The 21,315-nt window shown below is 44.0% G+C and overlaps 2 protein-coding genes across 5 annotated transcripts in view; both read right to left on the bottom strand.

Annotated features, from left to right (window-relative positions):
• Window positions 1–10,831, bottom strand: part of SLAIN1 (SLAIN motif family member 1) — a 95,483-nt gene extending 84,652 nt beyond the window's left edge. Inside the window, exon 1 of one of the 2 annotated variants that reach the window (XM_019529770.1) lies at window positions 10,408–10,831. The gene's annotated coding sequence lies outside the window, so the exon portion shown is untranslated. The remainder of the gene's footprint in view (window positions 1–10,407) is intronic. The other variant, XM_019529771.1, reaches the window with a different exon arrangement.
• A 9,235-nt stretch (window positions 10,832–20,066) lies between these two features.
• The window catches only part of SCEL (sciellin), a 98,219-nt gene continuing 96,970 nt past the window's right edge, over window positions 20,067–21,315 (bottom strand). For all 3 annotated transcript variants that reach the window (XM_019529775.1, XM_019529774.1, XM_019529773.1), the window contains one exon: window positions 20,067–20,704. In XM_019529775.1, the coding sequence (XP_019385320.1) occupies window positions 20,688–20,704 (17 nt within the window). In that variant the 3' untranslated portion in view covers window positions 20,067–20,687. The remainder of the gene's footprint in view (window positions 20,705–21,315) is intronic.

Here is a 21,315-nt window from a genome sequence, read left to right on the forward strand (position 1 = left end):
TCACCTCCAGCTCCGCGCTCACCGCCCCGCCGCCGCCGCCGCCGCCCTTCGCCTCGCCCAGCAGCGCCGGCTTCAGCAGCGCGGCCTCCATCCCGGACCGGGCTCTGGACCCACCGCCTCAGCCGCCGCCTCCTCCTACCCTGCGGCAGCGCCCCCGCTCCCGGCCTCTGCCCCGGCTTCGGCAGCCGCAACCCCCTGGAAGGACACAGTCACAGAGCACTCGGGCAGCCACGTAGTCCGACCCGCTCCTCAGAGCAGGACCAGTCGGGCCTTAAGCACCTCCAGGGATGGAGCTTGCGCTAGCTCTCTGGGGACCCGCCTGCAGTGCTTTTCCGATATCTGCCCTCGACTTCCCGGCTGCAGCTGGAGACCCTTGCTCCTTGTTGTCACCTGCCGCCACCGAGAGCAGTCTCTAGCTCCCTCCTCTTTGTAACCCCCTTTCAGGGAGATTAAGCCTGCTGTTCAATCCCCCACGCCCTTCTCTACACTAAATAAGCCCGGTTCTCTCAGAGAGGAGGACTGGAAGGGACCTCAGGAGGTCATTCTGTGATCAAGGCAGGGTCATCCCTTGATGACCTCATACATCATGTGCCCCAGCCCCTTCACCATTTTCAGTGCCCTCCATCAGACTCCCTCCAGTTTGTCCTCTTGTCCCCTTTGACGTGCTCCTGCCAATGGCTTGAACTGCTGTTCTCCCTTAGGACAAACCACCTGGACAAAATGTGTAAACATGAGCTGAAGTATAGAAGGGCAGGTTCTCTGGGTAAACCTGATATCTTTTATTAACCCCGCTAAAATAGTTGGAAAAAGTTCTTCTTTGTCAACTTCTCTACCTGCATCCTTAGGCCAACACGGCTACAACCAACGCAGCAGAAGGAGACCGCAGTGAAAGCCCAAGCCTTTTGAATAGCCCCATCTGTGAATGCTACACTACAGCTCTAGCTCAGCGATTCTCCACTTTTGGACCAGGACCTGCTTGTAAACATCGATGGCCAATCCCAACCGAATGCCTCTCGCTCCCAGCCCACTGCCCCCAGCGCCCAGCCCTTCAATGTATGGGGTAGAAGATGGGTATTTAGGACATGGGGAGCCCCAAGCAGCCTTCTGGGAACATTTTTGAAATCCCTGATACAGGTAAGAATCCCTCTCCTTGCTCAGATGCATTCCCCTTCCCTTCCCTGCCTACAGTTGCCGTGTTCCTCAGGGCAGGGAGGCTTCAAAATCATTGGCAACACATAGGGGGTGCACACGGATGCACATGCACCCCCTGCAAAAAGGTCCTGCCATCACTGCCAGCGGTGTGAACAGGCGGTCACCACTCGCCGCCACCCTCCCACCACCAACTCCGCTGGCAGCGTCTGCAGGCGGTCCCTGATTGCCACTGGCCGCCAGCGGTGTCTGCAGGTGGTCGCCAACCACCGGTCGGCACTCGCCACCACCATCCTGGCCACCAACAGCGCTGCGGCTGCCTGCAGGAGCTCACCACTTGCTGCCACCATGCTCTTGCCACCAACAGCGCTGCTGCCGCCACCTGCAGGAGCTCGCTGTGTCCCCCCAGCCTCTGGGAGCATGCACTGTTCATGTTCAAAATCACTCCTGCCCAGGCTGCATGGGGATGGGCTCAGCTGGGAATGGTGACAGCAGCAGAGGCATGGCCAAAAGGAGTTCCCCCTTCCTGTGCCTGCACCGTGTGGGGGGCACCCAGCCCCCTCCCCATCTCTGCTGCTACTGCTGTCACTGTTCCCAGTTGAGCCCGGTCCTCTCAGAGCCTGGCTGAAGGGGGCAAGAGAGTCTTTGAAACTTCCTCTGCCCTGGGATGAGAGCCAACCCAAGCAGGGTGCAGGGCCCAGGGCAAATCAGCCCATGCAGGGCCCCGCCCTGATCCTGCCCGCCCCAGACACGAAGAAGCTGCCACCACCATCATCAGCGTCGGTGGCAGGGGATGGCAGTGGTGCAGAGTTGTTGTCACTCCTTGGGGGCCCCCAAAGCGCAGGACCCAGGGCAGTCACCCAGATTCACCCCCCAAACGGACATCCCTGCCTGGGACCACAGGGAAAATGGTAGCAGCAGGAGCAGGGTGGGGGCAGGGGATGTGCCTCTGAGCAGGAGGGGAAGGAGGGATTCTTGCCTGCTTTGGAGACTTCAAAAGCTCTCCGGAGGCTCTTGTGGCAATGTCTGCCCATATCGGTGGGTTGCACAGGGAGGAGGCTGGGCACTGAAGTGCACCCAGTAGGGATGGCTGGTCCTGCAACACTGCTTTGCCAAATCCTGGATCTGCCCCTGGCTGGGGTACTTCAAAATTGTAATTCTAGAAAAGCCCTGCTCTGTGGCTGTGTAATCCACAAAGCACCTCACACTCTTTGGCCTGAAAGTTCTCTCCACTCCTATAGTTTGTAACTAGCTAATTGCCCATCAAGAATGACAGATTTCAGGGAGTGTTCACATGCCCCCCCCCGTTCACCCTTCAGAGCCGGTAATGTAAAGACTCCCTCTGCTGCTGCTGCAGCTTCCTCCAACCTCTGGCACAGGGGCTCCCACCCCCTACCTGCCTCTGCCTCTCAGCAGGGCTTCCCCCTCCCTCCCCTGCCCATCCCCACTCCCCTCCTTCCCTCCCTCCCGATTGTGGTCAGGGCTGGGCAGTGGGGGAGGGGGGGCGCCACCACCATAAACCCCCCAATTCCTCCCTTCTCCACTTCCCTCGCTTCCTGCTGCCCAGCCCTGACAGCAGCCACCACCATGACCCCCGTTTCACTTCCCCCCACCCCATACCCGCCTGGGCCCGTGCAGCTTTCCTTCCTGCTGGCTGTTGTCAGAGCCCCCTTCCTGCTCCCCTCCCTCCCCACTACCCAGCCCCAACAACAGCCACCACCGGGACCCCCCCCAATTCACCTCTCCGCCACCTCCCCCTCCCTGCTGGATATTCTGAGGGGCATCAGGGATGGGCAGCAGGGGGGCACTGCCACTGTGATCCTCCCCACCTTTCGCCCTCAGGCAGGTAGGTGTGGGGAAGCCCCACTGCTTGGGCAACCATGGTGTGTTCATCACAGCCACAAACTTCCCTGGCAGCAGCTCAAACTTGGGCCTCCGTTGCCACTCGCCCTCTCAGAGGTGCATGCGCAGTTGGTCAGAAGCGTTACGGATAGACAGCCACACAGACTAAGCCCCTTATTATATTTGAATTCCAGACATGAGTAGAACTGCCATAGTCTGAATACCTTGACACTGCCCACTTATTCACCCTTAGAATCCAAAAACGAGGCAATAATAGCATCTACATCTCCTGCGGGGCCTGATCACATAGGTATGCTCAGAACGTGCCTCACACACTGGCAGGAAGGGCCTCACAAAATAGGTGATGTTCAGGGATCCTGGTTTTCTCTGAACCCCCCCCCCAAAAAAAATACAACAATCCCCAATTTTCAGTTAGAAAAAGTAACCCCAAATCCACATTTGTCAATGATTAAAATAAAACACCCCTAATATATATGTATATATGTATATATATTAGGGGTGTTTCATTTAAGTCACAGAAAAATGTGGATTTGGGGCTACTTTTTTTTTTAACCGAAAATTGGGGATTTTTTTTTTTAATCAGAGAAAAACAGGATCCCTTGTAAAGCAGGGCCCCTGGAGAAGATGGATGTGCCACTTCCCACTATTTCTATAATTATCATATTTATTAATTTTCCACTATTTCTATGATGGTTTAGTGGGTGGAGCACTCACCCAGGAAGTGGAAAGCCCAGTTTCAATGCTAGCCTCAGCCTCAGCTTAAACTCACATTTTCCTTTGGGATGCCCTAATCACCAGGATAGAACCTAATTAAGGGGAGGCTTTGATTTCCACTCGTCCTCTTGACGCTAAGCCACTGAGAAAAGTATACAGGGTTCATGGGGACAGGAAGAGAGAGTACTCAGAGAGAGCTTACCTATAGCCTATAGTGGTCAGGAGACTTAATTGGATATTTTCTAGGGGCCAGTTCCTACTCCAGCAATTCTTTCTGTTTTCTCCAATGACTGTTTATTGTAAAATGCACAAACAGTGAGGGGAGCAGAGAGCAAAAGCCAGGACAGGTGGGTGCCCTAAAAACTAAACTACAAACCTCTGCTCCTTCTTTTTCTCTCCTGTCCTGGCCCCATCTTGCAATCTTGCATTCTTGTTTGTACAGTAGCACAGCTTCAATAGGAGTGGCAGAAATTACCCTCCCCAGACAACAACATTTTTGGCTGGAGTGCCCACGAGTCAACAACATTTTTGGCTGGAGTGCCAAAAACACCGCAACCTCAACCCATGCCTTGATTGGGAATGCCAGGGGAAGAGGGTAGGGGACCTGTGAGGGGCCCAGTCCTCATTGCTGGTAGTTGGTTCATGGATGCCTCCGGGCAGACAGTTGGGGAGGGGCCAGGGTTGTTCTGCATCTGCCCCTTTCCCAGCTGTATGCCCTGAGGCAGACGTGCACCCACTGCCACCACCATTGGCAATGTGTAGTGGGTGCATGCGGGTGTACGTGGACCCCCTCAGCTTGGCAGTGTATCCCCTGCAATAAGGTGCTCCTGACACTGCTGGTGGCACCTGCAGGCAGTTGCCACTTGCCACCTACCACCCCCCCACACACACCCGCTGGCACTTGCAGGTGGTCCCCAGTCACCACTGGCCACTGTTGATACTGTTGGCAGTGTCTGCAGGTGGTCATTGGCCACTAGTCTGCGCACGCCAACCCCTTGCTCTCCTCGCCGCTGACAGCATTGCAGCCACCTGCCGCCTCCAAGCTCTTGTTGCCGACAGTGCCACCACCACCTGCAGGAGCTTGCTGTGCCCCCCCCCCCCCCCAGCATCTGGAGGCACACGATGTTCATAGCCACCACAGAGTCAATGCTGGGGTTCTGGAGCCTGGCACAGCTGTTTGCAGCCTGCCTGCCACCTACTGCAGCTGCCCAGAGTCTTGGCAGGCAGCCAGCAGCTGTATGTGTGTCCTAGGGCACAAAGCTGGGAAGGGGCCTGGGGCAGTGCAGCCCTGGCCCTTTACTCACCATCTTCCCCAAGGTGCACAGGGCCACACCTGCCATAGAGCCCATCTGGGACTCCAGACCCCAGCCAGAGCTGGGTGCAGCAGTTTGCAACCTCCTGGCAGTCTGCCACAGCTGGCCCAGCCTCTGGACAGCTGCAGCAGGCAGCCAGGAGGCTGCAAACAGCTGGACCATAGTCTGAAAGCCCTGACACCAGCTCCATGGCAGCACATGGTAGCCAAGGGGGTGGAGTTGCATTGCCCCAGATCCCTTCCCAGCCATGCTGCTGCCTCCACCATGGCATCCGGTCAGGGCTATGGAGTTTAGTGCAGCAGTTTGCAGCCTCCTGGATGCCTGCCACAGCCAGACTGGGCTGATGGCCAGCTGCTGCCAGCCACAGACCCCAGCTGCTCACAGCAGGGCTTGCAGCTTCCCCACTGCCTGCTGTGATCAGCCTGGGCTCCATGGCCAGTGGCAGCAGCCCAGAGCCTGGGCCGGCTGTGGCATGCAGAGCAAAATGGCCTTGTTTGCCATGCTCTGGCACATGTGCCAGGAGTTGCTGACCCTTACTCTAGCCTGATGATTAAAACACTCCTTTGAAAGATATGGGTTTTCCTACCCCACACAGGCTGAGGAAAGCATTGAACCTGGGCCTTCTACTTCATGAGATTTAACCACTAGGTTTTTATATAAAAAGTGGATGGTGGTACCGTGTTCTCCAAGGAAAACAGTTGCTCTCCTCAGTTCTTTGAAAGAACAGTTGTAGGCATCTACCCATAGTACTTAATGACCTGGTTCCTTAATGAACATAGACACTTACCTGAAGCCCTGACTTCACTCTGGAGACAAAGGGTGTTCAAATTCACCACTGGGCTCATTAGCTAGCTCTGTGCAACTCCCTGCTTAGCATGCCAGCTGCTTTGGACCAGCCTTCTGAGGTGCTTAACATCCCCCGCCACGACTGCATAGGTAGCCTAAGCTCTGAACTCTGGGTTTTGAATTTCACTTTAGATATCAGGCTCCTAAATGTCTGGCATTGAAACACCCAATTTATAGGCAACTAAGTCTTTTATTAGTTTCAGCTATGAATCTGTTCCTGAGCTGGATATCTCCCATGATGTCACTCTTTTATTTAAGGTATATAATTAGAGTCAGATAGCATCAGGGTTGTAATTATGCAGATTTCAGTTGGTAGGAATGAAAATCACAGATCAAAGATGCTATTTTGAAAGAAATGGTTAAACAGATGCTCATTTTATATTATGCATGTGCTTCTGTGTTTTTATGGGATTTTTAATTCATGAAAAGAATGCAGGTCTTTTTGAGGATGTATTGCTGAGAAAGCTGGAAAGAAATTGAATCAGGTTTGGATGAGAAGCTATATTGCTGAACTGTTTATACATTTGAAAGTCACTGATTTTTTTAGAAGAGCCCACAGATTAAGACACATTCTCCTACTATGCTCCAATATTTAGATCAGTATGTAAAATGTTAAGGCTTGGCTTAATGCAGGAATAGTTAATGTTAGTAGATGGGATTATTTTTATTAATTCATTATGTCCAGCATTTAAATAAAACTGCTGTTTGCTTTCCTCACTTCTGACTCATAGCAAGATAGAAAGCTTGCCTGTTATGCACTGGAGATTACTTGAAGGCCAGAGCACAGAAAATGTTGGGTGTACTTGTCATGTGTCCCTTCCAAGATGGAAAAATAGTGATCATTGTAAGTTTAGTAACAAAACACTCAAAGAGCCTGCAGTAAGCTAGCACTAAATTATGTACAAAGGATACTATAAAATAGGGTACTGCAAAATAGTACAGGATACTATATTGGTGTATTGCCACTTAAGCAACAGTTAAATTAATAATATTGAGCACTTGCATGGCACTTTATGGGTTCAGAGCATTAACCGTATATGAACTAATTAATCACCAGAATATCCCCATTAATTAGTGATATTAAGTGCTACTATCTCTATGTTATAGATGAAGAAACCAAGAGTTCTGTCCCCCTGGTCACCTATCAGTCAATTATGGAGCCAGTGATTCCAGGGCTTAGTTGTATGATCATTTCTCCAGGCTATACTGCACACCAGTTTACCCCTGGCACATTACTAAATAAGCATCTTGAAGCTCCCTAGGGCATGAATACAGAGTATAAAGTAATGTAGAAGGCTGGGTAGATTTATACCTTAGACTAACCAAAGGAGATTTTAATATTACACACACACACACACACACACACACACATCACAAGCTTTTATGCCAAAGGCAATATAGATCCAATTTCTAGCATACTACTTAAAATAATACAGAGGTAGCTATCCACTCATTTAACAGGTTGTTTTTAACAGACTAACATAAATGGTATGTGCAGTCATCCTGTAATAATTTTTATCTGGTTATCTTCATATCATCCCTAGATTTGACTATAAAGAAAAGACCAACTCATTCTCTGTCCAGGATAAAAGCAGACATAGGACTCACTCAGTCCATCATTTTGTCTTGTCTATAAAGACTATAAACTCTTTGGGACCAAACTGGGCATATCTACACATGTTATTAATGAACTTTAAGCCTACTGTGCAATAAAATAAGGCACAGTAAGCTTTCCCCAGGAATACATCTACACGCACACTCATCAGGAGCAGTTCACTCAGGGCTACTCTTACCCCGCTGTCCCCCACTACAGCAGCCAAGGGAAGCTCCAGGCTCCCCTGGGTGCCAACCCTGGTTTGGCAAGGGGCACCAAGATCCTGCATCCGTCAAATGCAGGGAGCTCTCCTGCCTTTGGGATAGCTGCGTCCTAGCCCCATTCCCCAATCAGCGAGGATGGAAGCTGGGACACCGTCCCCCACCCCAGGCAGCTGCTTGCTTCCCAGGCCAACCAGAGTGGGGACTGGGAAGCAGGCAGCTTCCCCCTGGCAGGAGATGGTGTCTCAGCTCTCACTATGATCCGCCGAGCCAAGGAAAGGAGGATGCAACTGAGAGCGCAGTTTTTTTATTTCAGAATATCATAACTCTTAGTACTGTAAATGAGAAATAACAATTCAATGTACTGAACCACATAACACTTAAGCAAGAGATTTTTTATTTTTTACTTTATGCTCTAACTCTTAAAAAGGGTCACAATGGGGTTACAGTTACAAAAGGTTAACTTTATTAAAAAGGCACTGAAGCCTCAACTAAACCACCCTTAATCAGGGAGAGTAAATACACAACTACAGTCATTGCTCCAGTTAGAAGAAGAATGTACTCCTACATGTCTACCCATAAAATGGTTCAGGCCCTGGCAAACTGCTGATCTCTCAAGTGGATTGTACTGCAATAGATTTTATAGCTGATATTCCCATTTATCTTCAGATAATGTCAAGCAGCTGCTATCTACTGAGTAAGGTAGTTTGTATATCATTTCTATTTTTTCCACAGGTCTCTCATACAACTTTTCTTATCTGCTTCAAATACTTTCAAGACATTTTCCCCATCCTCCAATCTTTAAATACCATTACACTGGTCTGACAGTTAAAATGTACACCATAATAAAGGAGTGGTATGCGGGCATTAAACCAACCCTTTGAGGGCTGAATTGTGTTAAAAACTCTGAAGCTTTTAGGGTCCAGGCAGAATAAACCTATACCTTAACTTCACACATCCATTAAAAGACAATCAAATCTAAAAAAGCCAGTGTTAATAATCACAAATTACTAACTGAATTTCTTCAATTCCATAAGGAACAATCAACACATGAACACTTTTCATAAACAGACTGAAGGTGTCAACTAACTACTTGGGTTTTTGTGGGGCCGTGTGTTTGTTTTGGCTTGTGAACTCTGTTCACAATACTTCCTATTATTTTCTGTTCTACGCTAACTCAAAAAGTAACATTAATAGTGCTCACTTATATATCCACTGCATTGTCTGAGAAGTCAAAATACAAAGTATTCAAGGACAAAGAGAATACACCAATTGCCAGTAGGTGTTTACCACTAACAGAAGCATACACTTGTTAACCTAGAAGGTTTTTAAATAACTGGAAATCTGTGTAGGTCAGAGACAACCAAAAGCTAATGGCAAACACTGAAACAACAACAAAAGGTTACTGTTAGTGTTAACATCAGTAACTCAAGATGCAAGGAGAAACCAGGGTAGGGAAAAAATGAAGAAATAGAAAAATAAGCTTTTCTCCAAGAGCCAGACAACAAATGCTACTCCGTACATAGCCTCCCGATAATATTTCAAGTCAAATTCTTTATTACCATAGCTCCTACCTATGCTAACTTTTTTGTCTTAAAAAGCCCACTCATTACTCTCTTCTCAGCTCTACAAATAGTAGCAGTATTGGGAGGAGCTAGTGTTATATAGCACAAATAGCCTTGTAGCTCTAACTAGCTTATCATCTAGATCTGCTTTGAATAGGATTGGATGATTAAAATGTCAGGGACTAGGCTAGTAGTTTCACCATATGGCTGCTATTAGAGCTGGAAGAAGTATTGTTTAGACACAGCCTTGAAGATACTGCTCTACATATGTCCTTTTCTGCAAGAAGAATATGTTTAACACTGGTAAACATTTTAATTAACACATCTCTAACATGACGTTTTTTCCAGAGCTGCTATAGCCCCATTCCATTCAACAGTAATCAAGAATTTCCTTTGTGATTTCAAAACTTGATAACAGGGTTGGTCAAAAGAAAAATATTATCAGCTAGTTACTCAGCAAATAGAAGGTTTTTCTTTCTTATTTTATGGATACCATCTATTTAATTTTTCACAATATCACAACATGTCCCTGAAGCTTGAGATTCTTAGTCCAGAGAAATGATAATTCATTGTTCATCAAAACAGAGGCAGAGTTAAACTACTTTGGTCTTCAATAGTATAATAAAAAAAATCTTTAAATTAATAGATACGTTAACAAGACCCAGGGCAGAGACAAAACAGTGCAGTGTCTAAATCTCATCTGCCCAAACCAATAAACATTACTGTATTCTGTTATAGCCACCATTTAGATTTGTTTCTTTGTTGGCCCGATATAGAATGCACTGTAGTAATGCAGTATTGATTATCCAAGTGGAAGTGTTACAAGTTACAATGAAGTCTGAGGATGACATTTTGCTACTAATTCAGATTACAGTTTGACTTAACTCTAAACCCTAGCTGTTGCTTATACAAAAGTGGTTCCCATGCTTTAGCACAAAGTAAATATATCACAAAACACAAGTCATTGTAAAAGTAAGATCCAGATTCAGCTATACTCTAAAAACAGTCTACTCTGAAAAATGACTGTGAAAATAATATGATAGACCTTCCAGTTCATACACTTTCACTGATTCTATATCAAATTTGCCCAGTTTGCAAACAAAATGGCTTTTTCTTCTCAGTTCTAGAACTGAAAACTTTACCTGAGCTCTAAAAATCAGGGCAGGTTGCGTCTTCTCATGCATCACCACTTATAATGAAGATTGTACAAGATGAATTATGCCCTCAGAGACACCGCTACAGATGCATGTCCTTCAATGCAAGTATGTAACCAGAAAAAGAAATTTGGCTCAAAAAAACCTTCATCACACATAAAAAAAAAAGTGTGCGTACATCTCCCAGCATGTCTGTTATAGAAAAGACAGAATTCAATGAACTGTTAAATTAGAATGTAAGGCTACCAAACAAAAGGCAGAACTGTCAGACTATAAATGCTTAAGAATATACATGATCTGCATCATGACAATGGATTGACCAACACAACATACCTCCATGAGTGAGAAATTATAACAGGCATTTTGCTACTAATTCAGATTACAGTTCGACTTAACTCTGAACCTTAGCTGCTGCTTATACAAAAGTGGTTCCCATGCTTTAGCATGAAGTAAATATATCACAAAGCACAAGTGATTGTAAAAGCTGCTTTTTTTTCTTCCTCTTTTTCCTCTTCTATCTTTTTTTTTTCTCTCCTAATTTATCTGTGTTTGGCTGGAGAAACAGACTTAATAAAACAAACAGCTTTATAATTAAACTGTGAACAAACTATGTTAGCATTTACACCATCCAAATGAATAATAGGTTTAATACTTCGCAATTTTCCTGTGACTTTAGTCTAATAGAATATAATATATAATGAAGTAGTTACTGAGCAATTTAGATTTAGGCGGTGACGAAAAAAAAATGTAAAATGGCATCAGTTCTGTGGTGCACTGAGGATCATCTAAATACTGTATTAGCCACACAGTCCTAGTACAAAAATTGCTCCTCAAGAAGAAAATTGAAGGGCATAGTGAAAACATAGTATACTCTGACTGAATAACTCCAAAACATTTTAAAACAGTCCTTGCCACGTCAGACAGTCAAAAGAAGAAACTGCAATCATACACACTACATCATCCATGTGATTCAGACTAGGGGCTTAAACCCCAGTGCACCACATCCCTGGTGAGTACCCTACCAAGAAAGCTGTTTGCTATTCAAGGGTGCATCCACATGAGTGCACATGTGCACCTTCCAGTGTCTCAAAGGCTTATGATGTGCCACAAAACACACCCCACATATGTGATTTGGTTCCCCACATTGAATATTTGCAGCGTGGAGCCAAATTTAGATACTGGTAAATAAAATATTTTTTTAAATTGTGCCAAAAAAGCAGGGCGGCACACATGGCAGCAGCATGTGCCTCCCAAAACTTGAGCCTGGCCAGCCAGAACCATACTCCAGCTGCCAGCCAGGCTCCACATGCTCGTATAGATGCTGTTGCAGCTCTGGGAGGCACTCGAGAACCCCAGGTGAGGTTGCTTGGGGCAGCCCAGATGCTGGCCCCAGACTTCCCTACCCCATCCGAAGCAATTTACCCCATGCAAGAGCATCCATACAGCAGTGTTCCCCAGGGAAAACAATTTTGTCGTTGTTGGTATGTGTGTTCACATGGTTTTGACAAGTTTTGGTTTTGGCAAATCAACATTTCTCCCCCCCCCCCGCAAAAACCCCCAAAAACTAAAACAAGACAAAACTGTTCCATTTAAAGAAGCAGCCAGGTCTCCAATTTAATACTAGACCAGTTGTGCTACCTATAATTCAGAATCTTAGCTACTATGACCCTATAATCATTTTAAATATATTGGTCTCCTGTTCCTAATTCTTGATTTCAATATTTGGGCCAGTTGGAGAGCTGGAAAACAAATTCTACTGATAGTATCTTTTCTCAGAAGCAAATAAATCAGAACACATAATCAGTGGTATAGGTTGCAGTTGTGTTGGTCTAAGTGTTATACATAGACTTTTTGCCTATTGCGTTTAATCTCATGTATTTTCTTGAGTTTTGCATTGCCTTAAGCTCCATTTTGTATTGCTCTGTAGCTTGACATAAGTGTTCGACCTTTGTATACTGTATGTGTGAGAGAATGGGTGAGAGTGCATGTGTGAAAAAAGGAAAACATCAGCTGGTGACTGGCTGTAGAATGCAGACAGATAAAAGACCAAAACAAGAAGAATCCACCCCAGAACAGTGAGAGAACAACATCAAACGACCTTCAAGGAAGAACACAGTGATAACAGAGCAAAAGCCCAGAGGACTGGGTGACTTGACAAGGCTATAAAAGATGGGATAAGACACATCAATTTTGGGTCTTATTCTGCATGAAATCCTGGAGCATCAGTTTGTCCGATGAGATGGACCGGCAGGAGCCTGGCTCCCTACTTGTGATCAAATTGGCTGGTTGATCACTAAGTTGATCTGAGTATTGATAAGACTGGTAATGTATACCAGCGCAGGACAGAAATTGGGATATGAATGTGGTGTGTGCATGTGTATTTAGCATTTAATCAATAAACACAGCATCTTGCCTTATCCTCCCTTATAAGGTCTCACTCATCATTTGAGCAATTGGCAATTTGTGTAACATAAGGACATAGACAGACAGGGTTCTTTGGGTAAATCTGATATCTTTTATTAGACCAACTCAACTATTTGATAAAAAGATATCAGATTTACACAAAGAAACTTGTCTGTCTCAAAACATATAACAAATATTTCCAGGGAATCCCAGTTTTAAACAATAGCCTGCCCTCCTATAATCAAACAAATTTTTGATTTTACTTTTGGCCTGAGCACCACAAAATTATTGCAACACTCCATGAATGGAAAGATCTTGCACTTAATACATTTTTTCCAGTTTCTAAATCTAAGTTCCTGCTTGTCCTTTGTTTGTTGTTCAATGCTCTAATCTTTCTCCTACTCCTCTTTCTTTTTCTGATTCTTGTGAACTTTTTGATTCAAGTACTCTCTTGAATGCTGTTGCTTGATCAAAAAAAGTCCATCTCATTTTGCATTAGAAGATATATCAGTCTGAAATCCAGGACAAACTGCATTTTTCTCAGAAACTGATTCTAGGTTTAGTTTTTACTCCTGACCGGTGGTTTTAAGTACTGAATGTCATTGTTTTAAATTCACAAGCTGGCTGATCACTTTAAAATAAACAACTACTTACTGGCAAAGCCAACACCAGTCTCCAATTTATGGTAGCATGATTATATTGTTGATTTTGAAGGCAACAGCACACAAGTTATAATAAGCTAAAGGGGGGAAATCAGTTGCAGTAAATCAGCTGCTCTCCAGTAACTATCTATTTTCATGCCCTTGCCATGCATGGACAGCCCATCTGTCAATGATTATTTATAAGCATGGAGCACCTGGATAACTGTACATCCTAACCCTGTTTTACTTTATAGCATCTTTTTCATGGTCTCATGCTCAGGACAGAAACAAGCAACTCTGAACCTATCAGCATGAAATTTTAGTCTTTAATGCATTACTAACATAGTCATAACAGCTGAAGAATTTCTTCCTTTGTCATGATCCATACAAGCAGCGATGAGGCTGACACGGCAGAACAGCCCAAAGATGGTTTACACTGATGCAAAAGTAGGTCACAGTACTGAAGGGCCCAAGTATGGCCTGTTCATTTCACTCCTATCTACCTAGCCCAAAGGCACACTCCAAAACCAGATGTACAACAGTGAGTTTTGTTCCAGGCTCAGCCTTCTGCATCCACTCTTGAGCTCTTGCTCTTCAGTGGTTGCATCTACATATGCAATTAGCATGGCTGAAGAAACTCCAGTGCACTTCAGGCTAGAGTTTATTGCTCCAGGGCACTACATTTGCACACATGCCTAGGACCACAGAACACTGAGCTGGGTCAGAGCAGCCCCAGCTGACAGAGGTCTGGCGGGGGCAGGGGGGCTGCTCCAACCCAGCTCAGCATGCCGCAGAGGGGCTGGTTGGGGCATGAGGGTGCTCCAGTGTGGAGGTAGCTGGCAGGCAGTCCCCTCACTGAAGCATCTCGTGCCCCAGCCAGCCCCATCACTACCTGCACATGCACTGTAGTACAGTAAATAGCACCACTGCAGGATAGGACTTATGTTTACAAGTACTAACCTATAGCAGTGTTTATTAGTTTACTGTTACCTAATAAGGCCGCACATGAGGATGCTGAGACTTTACTGAGGAGCTAATTAGAAAGCTCCACAGTAAATGTCTCATGTAGATGTGCCTGGTGTGTTCAAGAGCAGCCCTTGGGGAGAGAACTGGAACAGCCCCAACAGCATACAGCTGAGCTTGGAGCTTGCCTTTGGACACAGAGAGACAAGATACAGGTGAGATAGTCTCATGGTCTTTGGTGCCAGGACCAGAACAGCAGTGTAGACAAATACCTTGAGCCCCAAGCTGGAATCAGAGCTTTTGTGTTAGACACTGCACTAACATATACAAAGGCGAAGACTTTGGCCTAAAGAGCCCATAGACTAGGCGGATAAGTAAGAAGTTAATATTACAAGGAGAGATAGGGTAACCAAACATCCCATTGTCATCAGAACAGTCCCATTTTAAAACACCTTCCCCAGGCATCCCACTGTTTTGGTCAAATTAATGGTTTTATCCTGTTTTAAAAACCTCAGTTTCTAGAAACAAGGCAAAAGCAGTGCTCTCCTTGGGAAGCGCAACCAGAGGTGGTCAGACCTCCAGCATCCCACAGCACTCCACATCTCTGTCACCAACACCCTTAGATGAGACTAGAGCTCAGAAGTAGCTGAGCATGCACGAGAGTAGGGGAGGCAATGGATGGGAGAAGCAATGTGTCTCACTTTGCTACTTGAGAAATACATTTGTCCTGTGCAGAAATATATACTTTCTACATATATAAATACATATTTTTACTGTTAAGCACTATCAATATTATTTTAAGTGTTAATGCACATTTATATAAGTATTTTATACACCTACATTTAAAACTATTTAATGCATTATTAATACCTACAGTGTTAACTAAATCCCATGGGTATGGAAACCATGATTGACTGATTTTTTTCCTTCTTTTTTCTTTTTAATTAAAATTGTCCATATTCCAAGTCAAATTAGCCAAAACAAATTCCAAATCCAAGAGTCAGCCCAGAACCATAAATGGCCCTACTACTGGCAAACATCCTCCACCTCCACTTGGGTTTTCAGAAGTTTCCAAAATGTTTGGTGGGTATCCTAATTGCAGGCCCAAGCCTTGAGGCTTGGGGTTCAGATGCCCCTGAGTTTTGCTTGCCCTTAGCCATAAGACTCCAGAAGCAAGCTAGGGAGGAGTCTCTCATTTACATAAAGTGGGCATAAGCCAAGGTTAACTATGTATTACCTATGCGGGTACTATCCCATGCCAGCAGAGCGGTCTTCCCCAGGTGTGACTAGGAAGCCACCGTGGTGATCTTGGTATTTCCCCTGCCAGCCAAGCATAAGACTACGCTTGACCTGAGCACTCAGGAGGACTGATTTTTTCTTCTATATCACAACAGAAGTGATTCTTGAGGAAAATTTGAAGGGGAACATGGGTGTTCCTATGGATCAGATTAGAGAGGGTTTTTCATGAACAAGAGTTATGAAAAGGGAAAGCATCGAGAGAAGCTGCTGATTAAGCTAGCTGGGCTGGCATTATTGGCAGAGGAAAGGAAGCAGGGTCAATGAGGAAAGAAAAAAGTGGAGCAAGACACAATTGTGAAGTTTCTTGAAGGTGAAGATGAGAAGCCTGAGGCTAATGTGGTAAAAAAGGGGTCAGGGGAAGGGTGAGGAGAAACTGGAAGAATTTAAATAAAAGGATGATCTGATCAGAGTGATAGAAGTGCAGTGATTCTGCATATCTTGGCAGCTGGATTTTATATTGACTTAAAGTGGGCAAGGTGCTTTCATTGCAATACAAAAAGAAATGGTAACAAAAGTTAATTATATTAATCTTGGGCAAGAACCAAGAAACGGACTTCACTGCCTGACTCATGGAGGGGAACCTGAATCCTGTGTCCAGAGGCGTAAAGGCCTAGGGCCCTTATACAGTCTAGGGGAAGATTTAGACCCCCTAAGAATGTCAATAAAAAAACAGCAATAAACTGAACAGGCATAGGACATGCTTAGCTGAGTGCAGCCTATAGTCTGTGCTGAATGGTGGGGTTTAAGTGGTATTTCATGTACTGAAATACAGGAATAATGTTTTATTGTTCTGTGCTTTGTGTAGTTATTTATATCAATGCAAATGGATGTAAATGCTACTGTTCTGACTGAGCACATTTTATATGCAGGTTTAAAAGGAGCAGGGCAACAGAAAATTAGCTCTATTCTCCACTCACTCACCTAGTAGTCACTTCACTAATGACAACAGAATTGCACTAACTGTATTCCATTATAAATAAAAACCCATAATGCAAATTAAAACCCAGAATGGCAGGGTTTATTGCTATTTTTCCTTACCAAAAAAAAACGAGCAAGAAGCTATATATGCTGGAGCAACTAGAGAAGGTAGAAAAAGCAGAAGGTTGACAATGTAGGGAACAAAGTCATCAGAAAAGGGGAATGCTCAAGAGTGTGGGTGGTTTTCTCAAAGTGACAGGACTATATTAGAAATGTCAAGGAGGCCAAAGCAGGGATTAGAAAACTAGATCCAAATATATATACAGTTTAAGTAAATGGAATGAGTGTAGAGGAACTACATACAGCAGAATACCCTACGTAGCGATGCTGCCCACACAGAACCCACATCTTCTAGCCTAGAAAGATACAGTTAGTTAATTTATCAAATGCAGGCCAGTGCATCTTTAATGCTGACTGAGCTAATAGTAACCTACCTAGTCTGATTTCATTGTACCTGTGTCTTGTCTAAATCTTAAAGACATACATGAGCAAGTAAACGACACATTGTAGTTGCCTTGCTTAATACATAATCAACTCCTTGAGGGATGCTTAGATACTGTGGTGATAAGCATGGTATAATGATTTATATAGGATACAACTAAATACATTAATTTGCCTGAGCCTTTCCTATGACCCCTTATGATTGAATAAATGAGTAATGCTCAAGCAAGCTATGTATTTCAATGTATCAATGTCTTTTTCATGATATATATACATACACACATGCACAGAGTTTCCATTCTATATGCATTATTTCACCAAATTTGCTTGATTCCTCCTCCTTGGAGCTATGCCTTTGCTTTGTAAAATAAAGAAGTAGATATTACATATTGAGAGAAAAGAGGCTTGATGAATCACAAAAAAACCACATAATTTTCTATGGCATCTTTCAATACAGCTTTTCAGTCTCATTTAACGCATTATTGAAGATAATGCATTCATTAAAACAGCTGCCAGCAAACAGATCCTTTGGATTTTTCCATAAAGCTCTAGTCAAAAGAGAAATAAAACACTGCTTTTTGCATATCCTTTTTGCATATCCTTTGCAAATGATATGCAAAAAGGATAAGACAAATATCAAGTTTTGCTACATGGGTATTGAGATGTTAATAGGATTTTTTTTAAATGATTACTGCTGTCCAGTCCTTTTATCTGGGAAATTTGAAATGCCCACAAAACTGTTACTTCTTTTCAGTATACATGTAACATATAATAAAAACAACAATAAAACATATGGTACAATTACCAATGCTGCTCAGCAAGGATGAATTGATGAGCCCAGAATTATTATTGTTTTTGCATTGCTGCATCTCTGTCACTGATCATTTAAATTAGAGATAGCCCTGAAGGGAAGCAAGGATCTACATTAATTGAAACCTCTACAGTCAGCCGAGCTGAACAGCCCCAAACTTTGCAAAAGCCTGTATCCCAATGTCACGTCTCATGCAAGCTCTTCATTCATACCTTATTTTTGTAACCAAAACTGGGTGATTTCAGTTGGCCCTAATATAGGTTTCCTCCAGATCTAAATTTGTCCCTCTGGCTAGGGACAGAAATTATACATAAACTAGTCTAAGTGATCAGAAACCAGTCTAAATCTGTAACAGAACAGAAGTTCAGTGCACATAGACCAGTTTCAAAATGGCAGAACTGGCTGAAGATAGACCTGGATGGATGTAGTATTAGAGTTAATCAGTTTGGATTAGTCCAGTCTTCTGTTCCAGATCCTCTCCTGACTTAAGCTAGTGGCAGTCCCCTGGCATCCCAAGATGCTTTTTGGCTCTCACTAGCCTTGGGCCACCATGCTGACCAGCTCTGGAAGCCTAGGGTTGGGCATAGGGGAGGGTTTGTGGTGACAGCAGGGGACAGTGGGGGTATGCCTAACAGCCAATCAGGGATGATCTGCCTTGGCTGCCCTTGGCAGTGTCCAGCCCACTGGGAGTCTTGCAGAAGTACCCGCACCTTCTGGCCTCGCCGGTGTAGGCATTTGCCTGCCTCCCCTGCCCCCCCGCAGGGGGCATATGTGAGTTCTCTTTGGTCTCAATCCAATCTTGAGAGCTTAGAGAAACCCGCAAAGGTAGGACAGCACAAACAACCTAAGGAAAAAAATCACCCTCTTATTTTGATGAGGTTCCAATGAAGAATATCTGGACTATTTTTACACTTCTTATCCACCACTACAGCCACATCCAGATGAATGTGGATGTGTGGTAAGTGGTGCCACAGACCCATCTGTGGCACCACACATCACACAAGCAGACATGTCCTGCACTGCTACCTTGCAGTGCAAGGGTTTTTTTGACCCCGGGAAATCCCAGGGTCAAAAAAAACCCACGGCAAAAAAAAACCAGGGTGGTATTCATAGTAACAGTGTACACTACCCAAAACTAGAACCTAGCCAGCCAGAACAACACATTCTGACCACGGGCCAGGCTGCCAGCTGCAGGAGTGCCACGGCTGCAGCTTCCCGAGGCCCCCAGAACCTCAAGTAAGGCTGCTGGGGCCAGCACAGTTGCTGGCCCAGGCTCCCCTACTCCACCTGGGGTGACCTGCCATGCACCAGAGGGCACGCAACACAAGCATTCCCTGGGGACAAGTAGCAGTAGCACAAGGTGTGCCTCTGCTACTTGTCCCCAGGGAAACAAATGTCCTTGCTTGTGTGGACGTAGCCTGTGGGCATACAGGTAGTGCAGATGGAGGAAGGGGGCATACCCAGGACACTCCTAAACCGGTTATCCTTTGTAACTCATGCAACACTGAGTTAATTACACAAGCCTTCAAAGTACTGTAACACTTTTCAGGGAAACTGGACTGCACAGGGTAGCAGCTTAATCCCAGGGCTGCAAAAGTGAACTTTAAGGTATTCCTGCATACAGTGACATATGCTTTATGCTGTTTGACCACTCTTAAAGTTCATGAGCTAGATCTTCCACTGTATGGTTTGGGTTACTGTTGAATTGAGTTGTCTTTTAAGTAGCAGCAAAAAAGAATTAAGAACTACCTAGGAATTTTTCTCCCTTGCTTTCCTCAACACTATTTTCACCATGTTTTTTGTTGTTGTTTTGGTTTAGTGGGGGGAGGAGGGGGGTGTTTTTTAGGGGAGGTTTGCTTGTTTTAGCGATTAGTTGATTACTATGTGTACTTCCCTTTTCCTTTAAAAGAAGGGTACTCTTTCATAATCATACCAGATCAATACTTTTCTGCAGAGAGATAAGAAAAAAAGCATTAATGATGTAAAAGGTCGATCCTAAAGCAAAAATGCTAGGAGTCATCACCTATTGTTGCAATCAATAAATCACTAAATTACCATTTACAGTGCAGAAACTTACTGCCTCTTACAAATGGATGCATTAACAAGTGACAAACTGTTTTATTTCTTTATTTTAATATATTTATATGCCAACAAAATGCTTTTTATATTGTTTATATCTGGCAGTCTCAAGGTGTTTAGACAACCAGCTTACTGAAGTAAGAAAGACTAAACAGAACAATCTTATGTCATGCATAGTATATATTTTATGATTGTACTGGACAACTATAACACTCCAGGTTTTTACAAACATGGCATACCAAAGTTACTAGATTTAAGAGCGAAGTGTAATCAAAAAACTGCTCTTTGTATTTTAGAATACATATTTTCAACGTGCAGAAAACAGGTCCTTCAAAACTTACGAGTAGATCTATATCCACCTGCACAAGGCATTTAAATTACATAAGCTGCTAAATCACATGGAGAAAGAGCTATGTTACTCATGATGGACAGAGTCAAGAATACATTGGCTTGCTTTCTAGAATGTGCATGTAAAGTCATCTTAATTCTCATGGAATATGTCTCTGTAATGACAATTTAGTAGGATATTACTTATTTTAGAATATTTCAATCCTACCAATAAAAATTAAACATACATGTACTTCTTTTAAGTACTAAGAAATGCACTTAAAATACTAATGACTCTTCTTTTTTGTGATTTCTGTATGTCAAAATTAATATATCCATTTTTCTGCAAGATAAAGAAAGGGTGTATTAGAAGCACAGAAAAAAGTACATAATCAAAACTTTACAGATTTACACAAACAATTAGGGCAATTGATTTTTTTTTTCAAAAAGACACTGGGGCCATGTCCCCTGTTCCCAGGAGTTGGCATACCAATATTATTTCAAATGGAGATATAATGGGTTGTAACACCTGACAGTCAAACTCTTCATAATTCTAAATGTTCATAATTGAGAGAATATTTTATTCGTTTTAACTGTGGTATCCCCATCAACTTTTTGCAATGATTTTCATTAACATTGTATATTTCAATAAAGTAATCTTCATGAATATAAACTTATTTCAATGAGATATAGCTCTCAATGGTAACTTCTTGGAAGAAATGTCAGCTATGATTTAATAAGTCCTTACCATCGCTCTGATTAATAAAAGTAATTTTAACCAACAAATTAAAAAAGTAGGAGCTTGATTCTTCACTAGTTTGCATTGTTGGTTAATCATTTAACTTGTCCAAAGTGTGTGGCACATGGGTGTAAAACATGTCCATCATATGGTTACACACAAGTATTCGTTTCTAGTGGTGGAAGTTTCTGAAAAATTTCCACTGCTAGAAATCT

Source organism: Crocodylus porosus, unplaced genomic scaffold, assembly GCF_001723895.1.
Source record: "Crocodylus porosus isolate Cpor-Errol unplaced genomic scaffold, CroPor_comp1, whole genome shotgun sequence".
NCBI lineage: Eukaryota > Metazoa > Chordata > Crocodylia > Crocodylidae > Crocodylus > Crocodylus porosus.